The 22,378-nt window shown below is 22.1% G+C and overlaps 1 protein-coding gene across 1 annotated transcript; it reads left to right on the top strand.

Annotated features, from left to right (window-relative positions):
- Positions 1-151: 151 nt before the first annotated feature.
- Positions 152-22,352, top strand: PVVCY_1300970 (conserved Plasmodium protein, unknown function; the record flags this gene model as incomplete). Its single annotated transcript, XM_037634717.1, has 14 exons — positions 152-444; positions 555-717; positions 838-867; positions 1,068-1,127; positions 1,309-1,467; positions 1,750-1,818; positions 1,899-2,087; positions 2,353-4,146; positions 4,330-6,451; positions 6,602-20,670; positions 20,912-21,682; positions 21,841-21,963; positions 22,058-22,157; positions 22,291-22,352. The coding sequence occupies 14 exons, from the start codon at positions 152-154 to the stop codon at positions 22,350-22,352; spliced, it is 20,004 nt and encodes a 6,667-aa protein (XP_037490774.1).
- Between the last annotated feature and the right edge of the window lie 26 nt (positions 22,353-22,378).

Raw genomic sequence — 22,378 nt, 5'->3', positions numbered from 1 at the left:
TCCCAAAAGAAATTGTCTTATATTAAAATAAAATGGGATACATCTAAATTAAATAATAATAATAATAAATATGAATTATATTTTTTCCCTTTATTACTATTATTTTGTGATGTTTTTTTTCTAAACACTTTTTAATATTAATGTTTCTGAAATGAATAATTCCAATATATTATCAGAAAATGAGAGTAATGTGGAAAAGTATGAGAATAATAATAATTTGAACTTCGATGACGATGACGATTTTTATTTTATAAAACCTAGTGAATTCATCCAAAATCGAGGAAAAACATTAGAGGATTTTATTAAGAATAAAAATGATAATATAATAAAAAAAAATCATGTAAAGGACAATAGTACATGCTTCTACTTTGAAGCAATACCGAATATTGTTTCCTTTACATCTTATACCCCTTTCAATAAATATGAGAAAATAGTGTCGTTAAAGTAATTTATTTTTTTTATGATTATAGAAAAAATATATAGAGAATATTTATAATTGTGCCATAGGGGTATCAATCTGCATACGCCTACTTATATTTTGTGCAATTTTATAGTAATAGCAATTTAGCCTGTTCTACTTATGACAAATTTCAATATAAAAAATTTACCGAAATTTTATTTTTTAGAAATATTGATGGAAATGCGAAAAGTATACGGTTTGAATTGGAAAGTAATGATGCCTTTAAAGTATCTTATGTGTCGAACATAAAAAAAAAGGTAATCATTTAATACCACATTTGCATAAAATAGACTCAAGTATATTGATAATATCTGCATAATCATATTTGTTTTTTTATGGTTTCTTACTATCTCTTATTATTTGTTAAATTTATATAGGTTGCACCCGGTATGCTATTTACCTTTAAGGTTAGAAAGTTAAGAAATGTCGCACATGTGCTTTTATGAGGAGGATAAAAAAGGCACTAATGTCGATTTATATATTGTTTTTTATTTTTGGTTGTAATATTTAAAGGGGAATGTATTGTGCCTATAAACAAAGCTTTTTTATGTGATCATATATATTTAATGGTATCTCATTCAAATATAACTTTATTATTTAAATTCAGATAGCGTTTTATCCTAAATCATGTGATAATTATAATTACAATCTCAAAATATATTCAGAAGTATGATACATTTTTACGTGTTTTATTTTATATGTATACTAAAGTGTATAACAAACATCGTTGTTTTGTTGTCTTATATTTTATTATTTTGTATCAAATAACGAAGTCTTTATATTGTTACATAAAATGAGTAAAATATATTCTTTTAATTATATGCATATATTTTTCTTTATTTTACCAGAATAAACTATTGGTATTACCCATAAGGTGTATGAATGATGAGATTATTTTGGATGTGCAAGATGAAATAATAGTGAATGATACACCGATATACATGAAAGGGGAAAAAATAATAACAATAAAAAATATAGGAAAATATGATAATAAATTTGAAGCTACAGTAAACCCTCCTTTTTATATCAATTCGTGTATACATGAGCTTAAGGGCGGAGAAATAGAAGACGTTAGTATATTAAAAAATATGTGTTTAAAATGTAGTTACAAATATAGATGTAATTAGTTATAATTCTATGCAAAATTGAAGTTTAAAATGCAAATTTAAGCATAATGTTGATCTAAAGCCATAAATATATTCCTTTAAATTGGACATAAAAATATATTTAGTCAAAACAAATTTACACGCTTTTTATACAATTTTTTCTCATTTCACTTTTTCTTTTAGATTAAGATCGTGTTCCTTCCAGTTGAAAATAAAATTTATGAAGACTACATGATATTTAGCTACGAAAATGTAAATTTATAATATATATACATATTTTTTGGTGTTTCCATATGGGGATAAAATAAACCATTAATACTTTTTTCTATTAGGGAATGAGGACATATACAAAAATTCAAGGGAAAGGAATTATAGCTAATGTCTCGATAAATAATAAAGAAATTATATCTGATGATATCTACATAAATGAGACAAAGGAAATCAATATTTTTATTAAAAATCTTTCTTTCTTTTTGTTAACCTGGAAAATAATAAATTATAGGGTCTATGAATATAGATATGTACGTAAAAATTAATAAAAATACATAGAAAATTAGCTATCATTGAATGTATACATGTATGTGTGTATGTATATGAATTCCATATACTTTATATGATATGATGAACAAAAATAAATCAGTACAAGTAGTAAATATCAATGTATCAATGATAATTATTATAAATATAATCATTATAATAGAAATATATATATTAAAATAACTAATAATATTTTTTAATTATTTTTCCCTTCTAATTGTATATTTGATATGAATTATATATTTATAGAGCACCTTATCCGAGGATATAACCCAAGTTAACTTTGAAGAAAAAGATATAATTATAGAAAAGACCTTTATTAGTGATAAAGATTTGATAGATGAAAATATTATAGAAAAGGGACTTTATATAAAAGAAGAAAATGAAGACTGCGACTATTATAGTAGTGATTATAGTAACACCACGCGAGGATATAAAGATGAGTATAATAACATGGAAATGGAAAGCAGGGCAAGTAGTGATGGAAATTTGGATATTATTTCATCGTTTGAAAATGAAGAAACGGACGAAACAAAATATAGGAGTGATGAAAATAGCGAATTTAGTTTTAAAAAAAGTGTGCCATGTGTTTATGAACAATCTGATAATAGTTTATGTTCATATAACAATAAAAGAAAGTCAAAAGAGTTTTTAAACATTTATCCTAAATATGGAAAGTTATATAGTGATACAAACACAACACTAAATATATCATTTTCTCCATATTTTGCGTCATTTTATAAAATAGACATTTATTTATATATAAAAGGGTATAAAAAAAGAGAGAAATTAACCTTATATTTAAAAAGTGTAACACCTAATATTATTATTCCAAATAACATGCAAAATGTTAATAAAATTCTTATAAACACATATAAGGAAATATTTTTTGAACTGATTAATGACAGTGAATATAATGCTCCTATAAAAATTGAAAACGAAGATGATTATTATAATGAGTTTCTAATTCAGTTAAATGAGTTTGACATACCTAAGAAGTCTACATATTTATTAAAAATTATATATATGCCAAAAATAAATGGTTTTAATAATAAAAAATTTATAATTCACAAAAAATATACAAATGTTAAAAATAATCTATATATATCAAGTGAATGCATATTTCCAGATATATCATTTGACGAAGAAGCAATAAATTTTAATATAGTATCACACAGCTTTGAATATAAAAAGACATTTAATATTATTAACAATTCAGAATTATCATTACATTATTCATTAAATATACCAGAAGAATTTAAAAATGAAATAAGCATCGTAGAAGAAGATAGTATTTTAAAAAGTTTTGAGAAGAAACAAATTTTAATAAAATTTTGTCCAAAACATATAAAAACATATAGTTGTAATATCGAATTATTATTATATGAAATTCGAGAATATAAAAAAGTTATTTCATTTTATGCAATTTGTGAAAAAGCAGAAATTATATGTGAACCATCTCTTATAAACATTGAATCAATGATTATAGATAAAAATTATAAAGAAGAAGTTAAAATTATTAATAAATCAGAAAATGTCGATGCTATGTATGAATTGTTCATTGATGAGAAAATAAATGAAATTTGTAATATAGATGTTTCACCAAAAAATGGAATTATAGAAAGAAATAGTTGTAATTTTATTAATATAAATATAGAAAGTAAAATTATAGGATATATACTTATAGTTATTAAAATAAAAATATCTGGTTATGATGACTTTTTATTTTTGAATATAAAAGCTCTTAGTGCTTGTCCTACTATAAAAATTATTCCTAATATAATTGATTTTAAAAAATGCGCTTGTTTAGACATAAATGAAAAAAAGATTGAAATAAAAAATGAAAGTCCTATTAGAACATTTATTAATTTGTCAAATGAATCATCTATTTTCAGCTATTCAGAAAATAATTTTTTTATTGAATCGAATGGATCATTTTTTGTTAATGTGTATGCAAAATGTTTAGAAACAATACAATATAATGATGTATTAAATGTGAATGTACATAGAAAGGAGAATATCATGATACCTCTGAAAGCCCAAGTAAGTACAAATTTATTATAGTTCACGATTGGGTAGTATTAGTTTAGCCCATTTTGTCTATTGCATTTTCTAGATTTATTCATTTTATCATATAATTATAATATCTTTAATGAATATGCACGTGTTTTTTCTATTTAAATATTTTATTAATTTTTTCACATTTTATTTTTAAAATTATCAAAGGGTATAGGATCACCGATATTAATAAGTGAAAAATGCATAATTTTCGATGAAGTTCACACAAATAAAAAGAATTACCGGGAACTCATTATATTTAATAAAGGCATAAACGAAAGAAGTATATATCTTACATTTGAATCAGAAAAAAAACGAGGAAAAAAATCTGAAAATGCTGAAATATTTGATATTTCTCCCAGAAATTTAACAATAAAAGGATGCAGCGAAGTTGTATGTATTATAAGCGGATATAATAATAAAGAAGAGAAATGTGAAGACACGTTATATATATACGAGGATTGTGTAAATAAAAAAAAATCGTCAAATAATTTAAAAAAAATAAAAATATTAGCTAAGTTTGTTGATCCAGTGGTAGAAATTAGTGAAATTGAAAAATTCTTCTTTGACTTTGATGAACAAAATAAACTTGAAAATAGTAAAACTAGTGCGATTCAAGAAGAAAAGGAATGCAATTCCCAAATATTAAACGAATTGGATGAGATGAATAAATGTGAAAATGATGGGAACGAGATGAAAAACAATAATACAAAAATTGTATATATGAAAGATTTAAACAAATTGATGCAAGAGATTGAAATAAAAAATCAGCAAAATGCAATTGTAAAGTTTGTGCTATCTACAAAAGTACCATTTTATGTAGAATCTGATGTTATTGAATTGAAAAGTAAAGAGGCGAAAAAAGTTCCCATATATTTTGATATTGATTTTATGAATACTAAAATAAATAATATTTATGAAGAACATTTGATATTTAATTTTTTTGAAAATGGAAAAAGACAAAAATGTGAATTATTCGGTGAAACAATTTATCCTAATATAATTATGAATAAAAATTTTATAGACTTTCAATATATTTTAAAAAATTTATTTGCACAAGAAACAGTAGAAATAAAAAACGTATGTAATTTTAAAGTCTATTTTAAATGGTTTTTTGAAGAAAACAATCTTTATGAGGGTTTTAGCAATGCTTTTGTGGTAAATCCAAGTAAAGGATATTTATTACCATTCGAAAAAAAACTAATAACAATAACATATAATAGTATAAATGACAATTATTACAATGTTAATATGTTATGTAGTGTTAAAAATGGCCCAGTGTATAGTTTGAAGCTGATAGCAGGATATTCTGATATTAAATATGTTATAAATAAGAAAGAATTAAATTTCAATTCCCATTATAAGGCCATAACTGAAGATATTATAACAATACAGAATACTGGGAAGATTAAACTATATATAGAAATAATATATAGTATAAAATTTCCGTCCTTGTTATATACGAATGTGAACAATTTTTTTATTGAGCCCCATAATAGTAAAGATATTATTTTCTATTTTGCAGCTGGTATTCCGTCAAATATAACTGAAAATATATTAATAAAAATTTGTAACTTTGAAGAAATTAATATAAAGTTAAATTCGTGTGCTTTCTATAGTATATTAGATTTAAATGTTCATGATAAATTTGATGGAACATCAAATAAAAAAGAATATAGTAAAATATGTAGCGAAAATTTATTAGAAGACAATAAGGGATACGAAGTAACTTACGATGATAATAAAAATGATGATTATTTAAAAAAAATAGAGAAATTAATGAATAATAATTCGGTTTTATTTGATGGTCAAATTTGCTATTATGAAAAGCAGAAAAAGTTGTTAACTAACAAGCTAAAAAAATTGTATCTTAATACTTTTTTGTCCCATAAAAAACATATTCAAGAAATTTTAGACATATATTATTCCCACACTAATGAAAATGGGGAAACGCAAAATGCAGACATAGGAAATATGGAATCAAACTGTATAGGAGAAGATAATTCGGATGTTCAAGAAGAAAAAAATCATAAAATAAAACTTGACTTCCAAAATGGTAAAACAAATTCAAAAGATATTCAAGTAAATGATGAAGCTAATAATTTCGATGAAAATCAATTAAGTTTGTCTAACGTTTCAAAACATAAATATGAAATTATAACAATTTTAAAAAAATATTGTTCAAAAAACAGTGATGATAGCATATTTTTTGACTTGTTGAAATCGTTTATTTGCTCCCAAAAAAATGACAATTATATCCTTGATACTTTTTCAAAGATGAAAGAATTAGGTAAGAATCCATCATGTTGTTCTTTAAAATTTTAGAGGCATATATCAGTGCGTATGCATGAATATATATTTTTACATATATGGAGATATAAATGTATTAATAGATGATTACATCATTACTCCCTTTTTTTTTCTCTCCCAATTTTCTTAGTAAATTACGAAAAGCTGTATTGCCACACCTACTTGAACAATGAAAGTATTTTAAAATATTTAAAACGCGTTATTCTTGAAACTAATATAGAATTAAAGGAATATCATTTAGATGTAGGTAAATTAATAATTAACGAAGAGAAGGAATGCGTTATTAACATAAAAAATATAAGCAATGATAAAATAAATTTAAATTACAATTTGAAAGAATGTGAAAATAACGATATTGTATTAGTAAATTATCCTAGTGAAATTAATAAAAATGATTCTGTTAATTTTAAAATTAAAATTAAAAAGAATTCCTTAGAAGAAAAAAGCTTTATTGAAAAAGTGTATATATATTTAAACGACAACAATTATTACACTGTTAATGTAAAATATGATTATGTAGTTCCTGACATATTGCTGTACTATAACCAAATAAGGTTTGAAGAAGTTGAAGTAAAAAGGTGTGTATGTAAAATAAACAGATTAATAAATACAAAAAATGTTAATATAAAATTTAAAATAAAAAATATAACATTTTATAATAAAAAGTTAGAATATTGTCATTTAAAAAAAAAGACACAAATATTTATATCCCCCATTAAAGGAATAATTAAAAATAATTCGTTTTTAGATATTAGAATATTCTTTGAGCCGTCAAAGGTGTATAAAAATGCAAAAGTATGTATTGAAATTTTTATTTATCATTCAAATATTGTAAAAACATTAGACATATATTTAAATAGTATAAATGATAATATTGTAGTAAATCCGCATGAAATAACAATTAAACCACTTTTACTTAATAGTGGATATATTTATGAAAATATAAAAATAAAAAACTTAAATAGCTATTCCAAAAATTTGCATATATATAAGCTTGATAACTATTATAAATACTTAGAAAGTTTTATATACGACATTTTAGTTATTCATAATCATATATATATAGAAAAAAATGATGACAAGGAAATGTTTTACACAAATTTGATATACTATTTAATAGAGGTATATAGGGAAAAAATTGACAAAATAAAAAAATGTCGTAAGATCGAAATAAATGGAGCAATAGAAGATACTAGAAATGAAGATGATAAACATGAAGATTTAAAAACCAGCATCAAAAAAGATGTTATAAATGATGGTGAGAAAAATGAGGAAAACCAAAACGGAGTATCTCCAAATGAACTAACCATAGATAACAAAAATGATGGTGAATTGGATAAAATTAAAAAAGATAAAAAGAAAAAGGAAAAAGAGTCCAAAAAATCGAATAGAAAAAAAGCAGAAAAGAAGGCGCGGCTTAACGAAAAAAAAGACATAGATATTTTAGAAAATCTATTTTCTAGAAACAAATACGGCTCAAAAGAATTGATTATAGATACAAATGATGAAGAAAAGAGTGTTAAAATATTAGAAAATAAAATTATGGTATTAGAAAAATTAATTATAAAAAATCAAATTAAATATAATTATTTTGAGGAGTATTTAAAAATAATAAAAAGCAAAAAGAAAAAAGTAATAATAAAAAATAATTATTTAGTTATTTGTCCTAAATATATTAATCACGCAAAATTTGGAAGATACTTACTTAACATGGATAATTTGAATTATTCTAAAATGAAAAATGATAAGGGTGAAAAAACAAAATATGATAATAATATTTTGACAATTAATAAAATAATTAAATGGTGTAATGAAATATATGAGAAATATAATTATCCTACAGATGTAAAAGATTGCTTTATTAAATATGTGATTTATGAGCAAAATTACAATAATCCCGTTATAAAAAATCGTGTAAAAATACCTGATCAGTTTGCTAGTGATAATAGAAAAATTAAAGGAAGAAGGAAAAGTTCTATTTTGAAGGTAAACAACATAATAAAATATTATATTAGTGAAGTGTTAAATGTTTTCGAGAAAACAAATGATGAAGAAAATGATACAAAAAAAGAAATAAAAAGTTGTATTACCAAAACGAATGACATTGAGAATGTAGATAAAATAGCAAATGAAAAAACAAATGACGATTTCGAAAAAGCGAAAATAAATGATAAGAAAACAAATAAAAAGTTAATAAACATTGATAAAAACACCTTAAAAAGGAAATTAAACCTAAAGAATGTAAAATCAAAAATAGATAATAAGCATACATCTTTAATCAGCAATAAAAAGGGGAAAAATAATAACAACAAATATATGAATATTACGAAAGAACAAAATAAACCAATGAATAATAATGGAGAAAAAACATTTTTCAATAAGTATAATTTAAAATACAAATTAGAATATTTGAATTACTTTTATCAATTTTCGCTTTTACATGATGAAATATTTATTAATGATTTAAAATCGTTTTTAAAAATAACTGGTTCTGATATGAAAAAACAAAAGAAAAATGAAAATAATACTAAAAAAAAAAACATCTCACTAGATTTATTTGAAAACATTTTAAAAAAAATGCTACATTCTCCATTTTATATTGAAGATGTTGTATTTTTTTATAAAAAAAACAATTATATAAATTTAGACACGTTTTTTAAAGCGTTTTTAAACACATTTGATGGGAATATTCACATAGTTTATTTGAACCCATTAGAGAATTATGAAAATTTTTTTTCTAGCATGTCAAATTATAAGGAAATCGAAAAAAATGAAAATAGTTCAAAAGGTACTACTGAATTGAAAAAAAAGGAAGGTGAAGCAAATCATAAAGCAAAAGAGAAAAAAAAAGACAATAATGAAAATGGTGATAACAAGCTAAATAATATAAACTATGGAGGAAAAATAAAATTTTTTTATGAAAATTTATTAAAAAAGTACCAAATAAAAATTGAGCAAAAATTAAAAGAAAAAGAAACATTAGAAAAGATAATAGAAATATTATGTATAGATGTAAATATTAACGGTGAAACAAGTATTCCATCATATCTTAATAGTAATGAGAAAAAAAAAATACGTAATTCGAAGGTACAAAAAAATATATCATTAAAGGATCATAATGAAAAATTAGATTATAAAGAAGTAGAAAAGGAAGCGGCATTACCAAATATGGAGCTAAGTTCATACAAATTACAAAAATGTTTTAAAAAAAGCGAACAAAAAAACTTTGAAGAAAATGATGAAATAATTTATAACACCCATGTAGATGATATTGAGTGTTTAGAAGAAGTGGAAAATATACAATGTTCTGTTGTTGAAAAATTATATAAATCCCTATTAATTTGTCAAAACGAAAAAAAAGATAAAATGCCTAAGCAAATACTGAATTATTTATCTGTACTATGTATTAAACAAAATGAACACATTGACAATCAAATTATTAAATACAATAAAAAGGTTAACAAAATTAATAATTACTTAAAAAATGGACGTTACATGGATTGCTTATCATTTTATAAAGAATTAAAAATTATACTTTTGAATTTAATAAAAGAATATTCAAAAAAAGATAATAATATTTTATCAGATTCATCTGGGATTGTGGAAGAAGATAATATTGTGAATTTATCAACAAATAAAAAAGAAGAAAAAAACAAGTTCCTAAAACGAATCAAGATAATAATTAGTGAGAATTTTACCGAAGAATTATGTAAAGATGAAATAAGTTTGAAAAATTCAGATAAAAGTTCGTCTAATATTAATCTACTATGTAATGAAATAAAAATGAATGAGAAAAATATGGACGAAAAGATAATTGATGAGCAAATAGAAAAAGGTAAAGATTCATTAAATATCAATTGCAATAAGATACATAAAATTGATAATCAAAATAATGAGGAAAAAGAAAGAAATACCAGCACTATAATTAATACAAATAACGAACTAATAAAATGTATGCATCAGAAGTTTGTTCAAATGAATTTTACATTTTTTTTTATAAATGACGAAATAAACTTTAGAAAAAAAAATATTCTTAAAGATATTTCCAATTTTATTCAATATAACGATGTAAAAACATCTGCATATTTTTTTGATATCGGTGAACCACAAATTTATGATACGTTTAATCTACGAAACTTTATTCAATCCAAAAAAAAATTAGAAAAATACGAAGCGGAGCTTTATATTGACAAAGACAGGGAAGAAAAATTAGATGAAAAGAAAAAGGAAAGTTTTAGAGAAGATCAAGGATATATTCCCCAATCAGTATTGAACGAAGTAAAACATGATATTAAAGAGAAATCTAAAAAAGAAGTAAACACAAGAAAATTAAGTTATAATAATGTTGAAAAAGATGAAAAAAATAATAAAAAAAGTACAGAAAAAATAAATCATAATGAAGAGAATGAAAAAAATAACAAAATAAATAACGTAAAAAATGTTGTTATTGAAAAAAACATGATAAATAAAAAGAGCAAAATCGAAATAAAATGTGTAGAAAAAAACAACAATAAAATAAGAATACATAATTCTAATGAAAATATATTTATAGAAGAAAGTTATGATGAAACGTTAGAGAAAAATAAATATGAAATAAAAGATGAATATGATTATATTTTTTATAATTTGAGTAATTTGCATAATTCAATTGAACTAATTGATAATATAAAAAATGATAAAGGACAAAGTGTAATTGAATTTTTACAGATAGACACGTCTTATGATCAAAAGGATGAAATAAGATATAAAAATATTACTAATGTAATGTTAGAAAAAAATAACTATACCGAAATGTATATAAAAGTTAATACATGCAAAATAGTAAACATAAAGAAGAAAATATGCTTAATAGATATATTAGGAAATTATATCTTTTTAAATATCCATATTATAATTGATAAACCTAAAATATATTCTAATCCATATTTTATATTTGGTAACAATGTTTCAATAAATAATACGAAAAATAACTGCTTTATAATATCTAAAAGGTTGTACAATTTTGATAAAGTTTTAATCGGAAAAAAATTATCAGCATTTAATGATATTATTGATTTTGAGTTACGTGATGAAAATAAAGAATATTTAAACGAATTTTTAAAAACATTCGAAGGTACACATTTATCTAAATTTAACGTAAAGAAAAATAAAAAGGAAAAAATTAGCATACCTTCAATAAATAATAATGAAAGAGGATTTGATCAATTGAAGAACAATTCTAATAATATAGATATTTATAAGCATTTGGTTAAACATTTCCAGGTTATGAACTTATTTAATTCTTCTTATTTTGATTGCTTCGTTGAACTATCTTTTGAAAATATGAAATATGCAGGTAAAAATGATAAGAAAAAAACTAGCTATATAAATAGCAGTTGTGGTGATAGTAATAATATTGAGGATTTTCTTGTGCACAATGATTTTTATGTATATCCACGAAGATTTTCCATTCCATCAAAAAAATACAAAAAAATTATAATACTATTTTTACCAAAGACGTATTGTTGTTTTGAGGAAAAATTGTTATTATCTATATATTCGATAAATGATAAAATAAATAGAAATAATGTAAAAGAAAAAGAAATCATTTTAAAAAATGATAAAAGTGATATACTGAAGGATAAGACAAAACATGGTTCTTTGTTGAATGCAAATGATAATGGGATTAAAAATTATATAAACATGTATAATAAACAAAATGATAATTATCTGTATGATATATTTTCTTTAGTTTTAAAAGGTGAAGGAATAAAATGCAACTTGAAAATTGAGCAAAACTATTTAAATTTCCATAAAATACTTTTGAAATCTATTCAAAAAAAAACAACATATATAAAAAATAATAGCTACTGTGATATATCGTGGTTTATAGATCCAAATGATTTAAAAGGTGATGATTTATTTCTACATATTAATCCCATGAAAGGAATGTTATCCCCAAATGAAAAGGCAATGCTAACAGCAACAATTAATACGAACAGTGCTAACGTTATAAAAAAGGATATTAGAATTAATTATATTGAAAAAGAAAAAAAAATAGATAAAAAGAGGAAAAAAAATAGTAATATGTTATATTTTGTTCCTTTAAAAATTGAAGCAGAAATTTGTAAATCGTTTAGTCAAATAAGTTATGAAATTGTTGAAAATAAAAAAGATAACCAAACGGATATTCTAGGAGAGTCTCAAACATGTAGTGATGATGAATATGGGTCCCCTATGATCGAAATGTATAAAAAGGCAAGTATTTCTAATAATATAAGTTTTTTAAAAAGTAAGAATTCTCAATCAAATAGCAAAGAAACCGAAGACATAATAAAGGCAAGTGATATTAATTTGAAATATGTTAAGGTAAATGAATCAAAGACATGCTTATTTAAAATAAAAAATACTGGTAAAGTTAAGATTTCCTTTTTTGTGGAAATAAACGAACATAATTTCCTAAATTTTGCATATATTGATAAAATAAGTGATACTATAAATCCGAATGAAACAAAAATTATAAAGTTAAAATTAAAATCATCTAAAAAAATTAAGTTTGAAAATGTTCCATTAGTTATTCATATATACGACATAGAAAATAATTATCTGCATCAATCTTATAAATATTTGCTTAGTGTAATCTTTGATTATAATTATTTTAGAATAATTCCATCGGTAATTAATTACGATGTTGTTGAAATTAAAAAAGAAGAAAAAAAAATTTTTAAAATAATTAATGATGGATATTTTGATTTTAAATATGATATAAAATTAATAAAATTTAAAATAAAAAATAAAGAAGATGATAAAATAGTAAACCAAAATAATTTTGAAGAGCAAAGGAAAAAAAATAGACAAAATAAAGTCGACATAAACCCCTTTACAATTTCTCCTATAAGTGGTATAATAAAATCAAAAGAAGAGCAAACTGTAACTGTACTTTTTAATTCTTCTGAAGAAAATTATTATAAATATATATATTTTGTTGAGGTTGATAATGTTTTGTTTGATGTGAAAAAATCGGGAAAAAATGTTAATCACAAAAAAAATAATGGGAACCAAGATAGATATAATGGAATAATAAAAATATTGGCATCATCTGTTAAACCTAGTATATCTTGTGATATTAAAAATATTTTTGAAGAAGTATTAGTTTTAAAAAACATAGAAAATTGCAATAATTTTTTAGGGCAATTTTTAAGTAAAAACAGTTACTACAATATTGATGAAAATACTTTATATTATAAATATTCTTACGTCAATGAGCCTATTAATGAAAGAATAAAAATATCAAATATATCGAATGTAAATGCTTATACTAAAATTGAACTAAAGGAAATTGACCGTTTAAGTAATGAAACTAATGATAGTAATAATAAAGGAAATGATGGGAAAAAGGATATACAAAAACAACAAATGGAAAAGAGAAAAAAATCAATATTTGAGAATGGTAAACAACTAATCCAACATTATATAAGAATAGAAGACAGCAATATTGTAAAATCAAAATGGAATTTTCCACATTTTATAGAAAGTAGTCATAACAATAGCAATGTTCTAGATTCTGCTACTATTGAGGAAAATAAAATTTCCACTTTCCAAGCTACTACAGTTTTAACTCGTTATCAGCACAAATACGTAGATTTATGTTTTTATTCAAATCAAATAGCATGCAAAAAATATATAGTAAATATATACCTTGTCAACTCAGAAAATAGTTTATGCTTTAGTTTTTATATTAATGTAGAATTTTTTTTACCTTCTATTAATTTGACATTTCCAATAAGCTTGGTGAAACAACAGCGTGATGATAAAATTATTGACTTAGGAAATATTAACATAAATAGTATAATTTCATTTAAAGTAAAGTTGAAGAATTCTTATAAATATCCAGCGTTTGTTAAAGTTTTTTTTACAAGTTTAAACACTTCATTAGAATGTATAGATAATACGGGAAAATCGGAAAATGGGCCAAACATAAAAAAAGGAAAAGAAATATTGCATAATAAACAATTGAACAATTTAGAAGATAATAAATACATAATTCGTAATGAAGAAAATAATGACAGCAATAGGGAACAACACAATCGAACAGAACAATTAAAAGACGGAGATGATTTTAATCAAATTGATGATAATGTAAAAATAAAAAATAAGAAAGATGAAGCAAATGATAAAAAATTGGCAAAAGGAATGTCTATAGAATCACACTTAGAAGATAACGAAACGATTTACAATGATATGTGTATACCTTGTAAAAAAGATATATATAATATATCAAATAATTATTGTCTTTTTAATAACATTATGGATAATATATTAGTAATGAACAAAAATAATGTTACTCATTTTGATTATAATAATGTGAAAAATGATATAATATATAAAAATAAAAAAATAAAAAAGCAAATGGTTAATATAGGATATCTCTATTACATAGGAAATCGCAACTATGTATTAAAGGAAAATGATGTGGTATATTTTAAAATTAAAATTGATAAACAAAAAATTAAAAATGAAATAGAAAATAAAAAGATGAGCATAATAGAAACAAATTACATGAACAATGATATGCCTAATGACAGTCTAGAAAATGATATAAAAAAAATAAATAAAAGTAACAAGAAAAATGAAGAAAGTAATGACAAAGGTAAAAATATGGAAGAAGCATATAATAATAATAGCACAAGAGAAAATCGTTTAATCGAATGTCTAGGTGAAAAAGGAATTTTAGGAAGCATAAGCATTAATGTTCTACATAATAATTATGAATTTTATAATTTAAAATTCGTAGGAAATATTATAGAATCCAAAAATTATTGGAACTTAGAAAAATTGAAAAATGGAATGAAAAGTGTGTATAAGAATGATAATATGTATATTTTTAAAAATCATATAAATTTTGATTTAATACCAATAAAATATAACAATGTATTTAAAATATTTTATATAAATCAAAATGATTATCCTTTATATTTTAATATCGAATTAGATAAAAAAATGAAAAACTTCATTAAAATTGAACCTTTAAATGGTTTAATACCAGAAAATAGTTCTTTTATATTTTATTTGCATATTGACATAAAGGAAGCTGTTAACTTAGTAAAAAAGGAAATATCTTGTAAATTTTCTCCAACCCCATTTAATATAAAATCAAAAAAAAGTTCAAAAATAAAAGAGGGCGCTGAAACATTTAATGATTCTTTATATATAAGTTTAGTATCTGACGAAATAAAAGTGTCTTATAACAAAAAAAAATTATCTTTTAAAAATATAACATACTTTAATTATTCTCAAAATGAATTGGTATTGGAAAACTTATCAAATGTAAAATTATTTGCAGAGTTAAATATTATACCTTTAGAAGAATCAGATGATATAACGAATGTTTATTCATTTACTCCTTTTAAAGAAAAAGATATTATTTCTTTATTAAAGAAGAAAAAAGATAATGAAGTTTGCTCATTAAATGGGAATAAAGAAAACGAGACAAACTATGTTGATTCTTTAACTTTAGACAATAAGGAAACTATTAATACAAATAAAGATGGAAATATTTTGGAAAAACCAAAATCTTTAGATTATGATGAAAATTTTAATGCTACAAACTGTGCCGAAAATGAAAATAAACCTATCCATGAATTTTATTTGACAAAATATGATTTGAATGCAATTGATTTGGGGGATGATGTAACAATAGGAAAGATTAAGACAATGGAACCAAATAGAAACAAAAATAAAATCATTAAAAAGTTTATATCAATTAACGGAAAATGCAAGAAAAGTATATATATTTATTTCTTTCATTATATTTATAAGAAAAAAATTGATGCTATTCTTCATATAAAAATAAAATATTATAATGAAATAAAAATACCAATTAATGTTTCATTTGATAATTATGTTGAAAACGATGTACTTCTATTAACTGATTTTATGAGTAATGAAAATTTGAATAAAACGGATTCATTTTCCCATCAAAAAGAAAATAATAATAAGGTTTTAATTATAAGTCGAGGAATTTTAAATAAAATTCATCGTTTTCTATATGTATTAAACTTATCAAATAAAAGTTATGAATACTTTTTTGAAAAATGTAATGAAATAGACGAGAATAATGATAAAAATAGTGATAAATATTTATGCCCAAAGAATTATATGATTGATGGATATAAGACAAATAGTAGAAATAGTAATAATATAGAATGCTTTAATTCTAGGGGAGTGATAAAAGAAGATAATGTTTTTCCAATAAAATTTTTGTTCAATATATTTAACTCTAATAATTATAAAGGAAATTATAATTTTTATCTAAATGATAAAATAATAAAACAAATTGGATTTGAGACGAAAGTAATTGAACCATTAGTATTCTTTAATACTTCTTCTATGCATATAAATAATTTAATAGTTGGAAAATTATATTGTTTCATTTTTTATATTATTAATTTCGATTTAATGGACATAAATTTTGAATTTGATAAAAATTCATATAATTCATTTAACAACAAAAAAGAAACAATTAAAATTGTTCCATTTAAAGGAGTTATAAAATCATGTTATAGAAAAAATAAATGCCTATTTAAGCACATAAATAAATACAATAATAATTTTGGATTTGGCGAGTATAATAACAAGGATGAGATGAATGATAGTATTTCAACATCTTCTTATAATTCAAATGATACATCAAATAGTTTACATGAAAATAATTATAATGGAAATGTTGTTTCTTATTATAATATAAAGAATAATGAAATAGAAACGAAAAAAGACAAAAGAAAACTGAAAGTAAAAATGAATTATTTAAGAAGAGAAAATAGTAATATCAATGATGACAATAGTGATACTTGTTCTTCATTTACATCATCAGAAATGTCCATAGTATCTTCCGATTTTAATTTTAATACCCCAAATAAAGAAAAAAAAAAGTATATTAATAACAATGATTGTGATATTGAAAATAGACTAGTTTTACATAAGCAGAATATGTCAGGAATTTCGAATACATGCGGTTTAGAAAACATGGAATATATAGATAGACATTCCGAATATAATAGTGAATCATCTATTTCTTTCTCTGATTATGATATTGAAAATGATGATGACCAGAATAATGATAACAGGTTTCTTATTGACTACTACTTGAAAAATGTGGATGTTAAGTATAAAGAAAAATTTAAGAGAGAAATAATAGATAAATATTTAGGAAAAGGCAAATATAAAAAAATAAAATTATTATTTAAACCTCATTTAGAACAATTTTATAATTTTAATTTATTGTGTAAAGTGCATACAAAAGAAGAACCAATAAAGTTGAATTTTAAAATGCGAGTTAGCAAGATAAATATTAACTGTTATATAAACACATTTGATAATGAGCAAATTCGGTTAAATTTGGAGGATCTTATATCAAATGGGGAAAGAAAAAAAACAAAACAAATGAAAAATATGGCAGATGATAAAATTATTGTATATAGCACATTAGACTTTAAAGATATATTAGTTGGAAAAAAAAGAGTGTCAAATATAGTTATAGAAAATTTGGGTGATTTTGATATAGTTTATAAATATCATATACAAAAAAAAGATGATTATGTTTCTATAAAATATAATAGTAATTATATTAAAAAAAACTCTTCCCCTTTTATTTTATCTGTTGAATATAAACCTAGATGTGCTGAAACATATGAAAATTATTTAATTCTTAATATAGGAGATTATTACATATTAAATTTTAAAATATGTGCTGTTGCAACTAATCTATTAATTAATTTTTCATTCCACAATTATGATTTTGGTAATGTTATTTTATTTCCAAATACGTGTAAAAATAAAAAAAACATGAATGGAATTATGCCGAAAGAAAGTTTTTGTAATGAAAATTTTTCGTCGTCTAACAGCTCGGTGTCATACATAATATCTACATATAAAAATAATAAGAAAAAATTAAAGAAAGAAAAAGCAAAAGACGCAAACCTTCTGAAGGGAAATGAGGATAAAATCCAACAAATTAATAACGAATTTAAAAAGGAGACCCCCAAAAAACCGAAGAACACAAAAAAACATATAATAGATAAAAAAAAAGGAAAAACAGATAATAAATATATTGAAGAAGCAGATAAAAATGAATTGAATGAGAGCGATGAAACCAAAACAGTTGAAAATACAATGAAATCCCAAAAAATGAATAAGGATCACAAAGACGCAAAAAAAACAAAAAAAATACAAAAAATAAAAGATCCGCAAAAGGACCATAATAATCAGAATACTACCCTAGAAAAAGCAGATAAAATATTAAATTTTAACGATATAAAAAAAGAAAATAAAAATGGAATATTTAATAATACAATCGAAGATATTAAAAATGCGGATGATGAAAATGAATTTATTTATAATGATATAAATGCACTATCCGAGGAAGAAGAAAATATAAATTCGTCGCAAGCGAAATTAATTATTAGCAATAACAGTGACGAAGATTGCTATATTGAATACGAATTGAATGAATGCTGTTTAAAAATACTAAGCATAGATAAAAGAATACATTTAAAAAAGAAAAGTAAAATAACAGTTTTGATTTTATTTGCTCCTACCGAAGAAAAGACATATAGTTATAAAATTCCATTTAAAATAATTAGTGATGTAATAAAAACGGTTTACATATCTTTTACAGGGGCAGCTTGTAATTTTAAGTTACCATTTTCATGTAATAATTCAAATGAAATAAATTTTAAAGATGTTCAAGTGGATAAAGAATGTATTAGGAAATTTACTCTTTGTAATAAAAATTTAGAAGATATATCTTTTAATATATTAAATTACAAATATTTAAAAAGAAATTATTTGTCTTTTACTAATTTTGATAATAATGTTTTCCATAGTTTAAAAAAAAGGGAAAAAAGAATATTTGAAATAAAATTTTGTCCTGAAAAGTATATAAACACGTATATACCTTTATATTTAAATATATGTTATAAAGATAAGACCATACCTTACAATTTAACAAACATTAAATTAAATAGTGTTTGTTATAAAGTAATTTTAAAGGAATGTATGCTAACTTTTAATAAATTGAACGACAATTACGATGATCCAAACGAAGCAGATGAAAATGATACTAGAAATTCGGATAAAATGTTCCAGACCGAATCAAATGTAGATAATAACCAACTTGATGAAATTAAGGAAAAATTATTTAAACATCATAAAAATAAACATAATATAAAGAGTCGAAAAATTGAATTACATAATATAGGAGATATGAATGCACAATTTTTAGTAAACTGCCCTGAAAAATATAGTAAATATTTATTTCTATATCCTAAAAAAGGAATAATTTTTTCTTTTAACTTAATAAAAATATACATGTTTATAGACATGGATTTAGTAGATAAAGATTTATATATTAATGAAATATTTATTGAGTTATTCCCTAAATTTAAGGAAATTAATAGTAAATTATTTTTAAATGTATTTATTAATTCATATTCTAATATGATACAAAATAAGAGTATGTATACGAATAGATTAACGACAAATGCAGAATTAGCTAATATCCAAAATGATAAGAAAACAAGAAATTTAGACATATTTAAAATTAAAGAAGGAAGGACCAATGAGAATGATGATGATTATAAGGATAATTTAGAAAATTGCGACATGGAAAAAAATATTAATGTATTTTCACTAAAAAATGAAACTATTATTACATTTTTAACAGATATAAGAAGAAAAATAAGTAAAACAATAGATATATATAATGAAACTGAATCTAACTTTAAAATTAGATATAATTTTGTATCGAATGAACATAATTTCTTTTCTGTAATTCCATTAAAAGACTCGATAAAAGCTAATGACAGTGGATCATTACAAATAATGTACCATCCATTATTTGTTCAAAAAAAAAACAAACATACTAATAATTATCATAATACTTTATGTGTAAAATATTTAAAATATTCAAAAAAAATACACCACATATCCAAATTGATCGTTTATTATCCTAAAGATGTTATAAGGAACTATACTTTATTGGGGTATTCAGATAATACCTCTTATGAGGAAAGAGTTACTTATAAATTAAATTCTAAAACTTTAAATAATGCATCTATAAAAATAAAAAATTGGATAAATGAAAACCAAAAATTGTTAATTTCTTACCATGGATGTGACGAAAACTTGAATCCAGCAAATAACGATATGTTATTTTTCTATGTAAGCTAGCATAATAGATATTCTTAACATACTATATTTTATAACATATAAAAATACAAGAAAAATAGGCATTCTAATATTATCAATGTCGAAATAAGAATGAAAAAAGTTAAAATTTTTCGTTTATTTTCGAAATGTTGGCAATCCCAATATATGCATAATATAGTTGTCCAATTAGTAAAAAATGTATTTTAAAAAATATATAAATAAAATTTTATTATATATTTGTTTTTTTTTTCAGGTACAAAATACACTTTATTTAAACACGAACGAAGAAAAAACCTTACCATTTAAGTTAATCTCATTAAAAGAAGGCACATATTATATAATGGTTGTTTTTTCAAATGATAAATATGAAGATGTGTATAAAATATTATTACATTTTGAAATAGTAAAATCAGATTACATTTCGACAAAAACAATAAATTCGAATAAAAAGGAAATAATAAAAGAAACAATCTTTATTTATAACCCTTTAGACGAAAATATAAAAGTAGATGCAGTTACTGATTATAAGTATGCTTTTTTTGATAAATCTATAATTCTTGAAAAAAAAAAAAACAACAGTATAAATTTATACTTTTGTATAGTTAAAAATGAGTCGTCTAGAAATGTAATAATTTCTTTTAATAACAAATTAATTGGGAAATATAATTTTAAGTTTATTTTAAACATAAATATAAATGATTTTGAGGAAACATTTTATTTTAATACTGATTTGGGATCTACTCAAATAAATGAAATATCATTTAAAAATGTGTGCAATCGAAAAATTAATTATGATGTAATTATAGAAGATTATGATGAAAAAAATAAAAGTTCGAAAGAAATCTTTCAATGTACAGAAAAAACTATAAGCATGAAACCTATTGACACTGATACATTTTTAAAAAATCCAGATCCTAACGTTTTATTTGATAAAATTAATTTAAACATTATATATAATCCCAGTGATATTAAAACAAACAAATATATTTTGAAGCTAATATCTAAAGAAGGAATCGTTTACAAGGTTAATTCACCAAAAGACAGTTTTATAAATAAAATAGTCATAAAGACAGAATGGAAAAAAATTTTATGTCTTTACTTACCATTATTTCTTAATATGTATATAATCATACTTATATGAATCTTTATACATTTTTGAATTATTTATTTTCCTTTTATCAGAGCTTATTAATAGGAAAAGCTGGATTCCCAAAACCACGAGGACCTATCTTTTGCTCATCACAAAAAACAACTTTCATTTCTTTTACAAATCCATTTTTTCAAACGAAAGAATTCTTTTTAAAAGTAATAATATAGTTTTTAACACATTTCGTAAAAATAATAGGTAAAATTATTTTTTTGGAATACTATATTTTATTTCTCTTTCCTTTTTATATAGGCGGATGAGCAATTTATAATTTCTTTTGAGAAAATAAAAATAGAAGGACGAAAAACTGCGCAAATACCAATAAAATGCACAGCAACAAATGCTATATCTGGTTAGTATAAATATATAATAACAGTTTTATAAAATAAATTTATATATGCATCATTAAAATTAGTAAGGATTAGCGAATCTTTAATAGGGATAATTTTTACTTTTTTTTAATATTTTTATTTTTTGTCTTTTAGGAAAACTTGTGATTAAATCAGAGGATGAAGTTGCATGGATGTATTATTTAACTGGACAATGAAAAAAAAATCAAAGAAAAAAAACAGA

Source organism: Plasmodium vinckei, assembly GCF_900681995.1.
Source record: "Plasmodium vinckei vinckei genome assembly, chromosome: PVVCY_13".
Lineage (NCBI taxonomy): Eukaryota > Apicomplexa > Aconoidasida > Haemosporida > Plasmodiidae > Plasmodium > Plasmodium vinckei.
The sequence above is the reverse complement of the archived record's forward strand: the minus strand, read 5'-3'. Positions and strand labels throughout refer to the sequence as shown.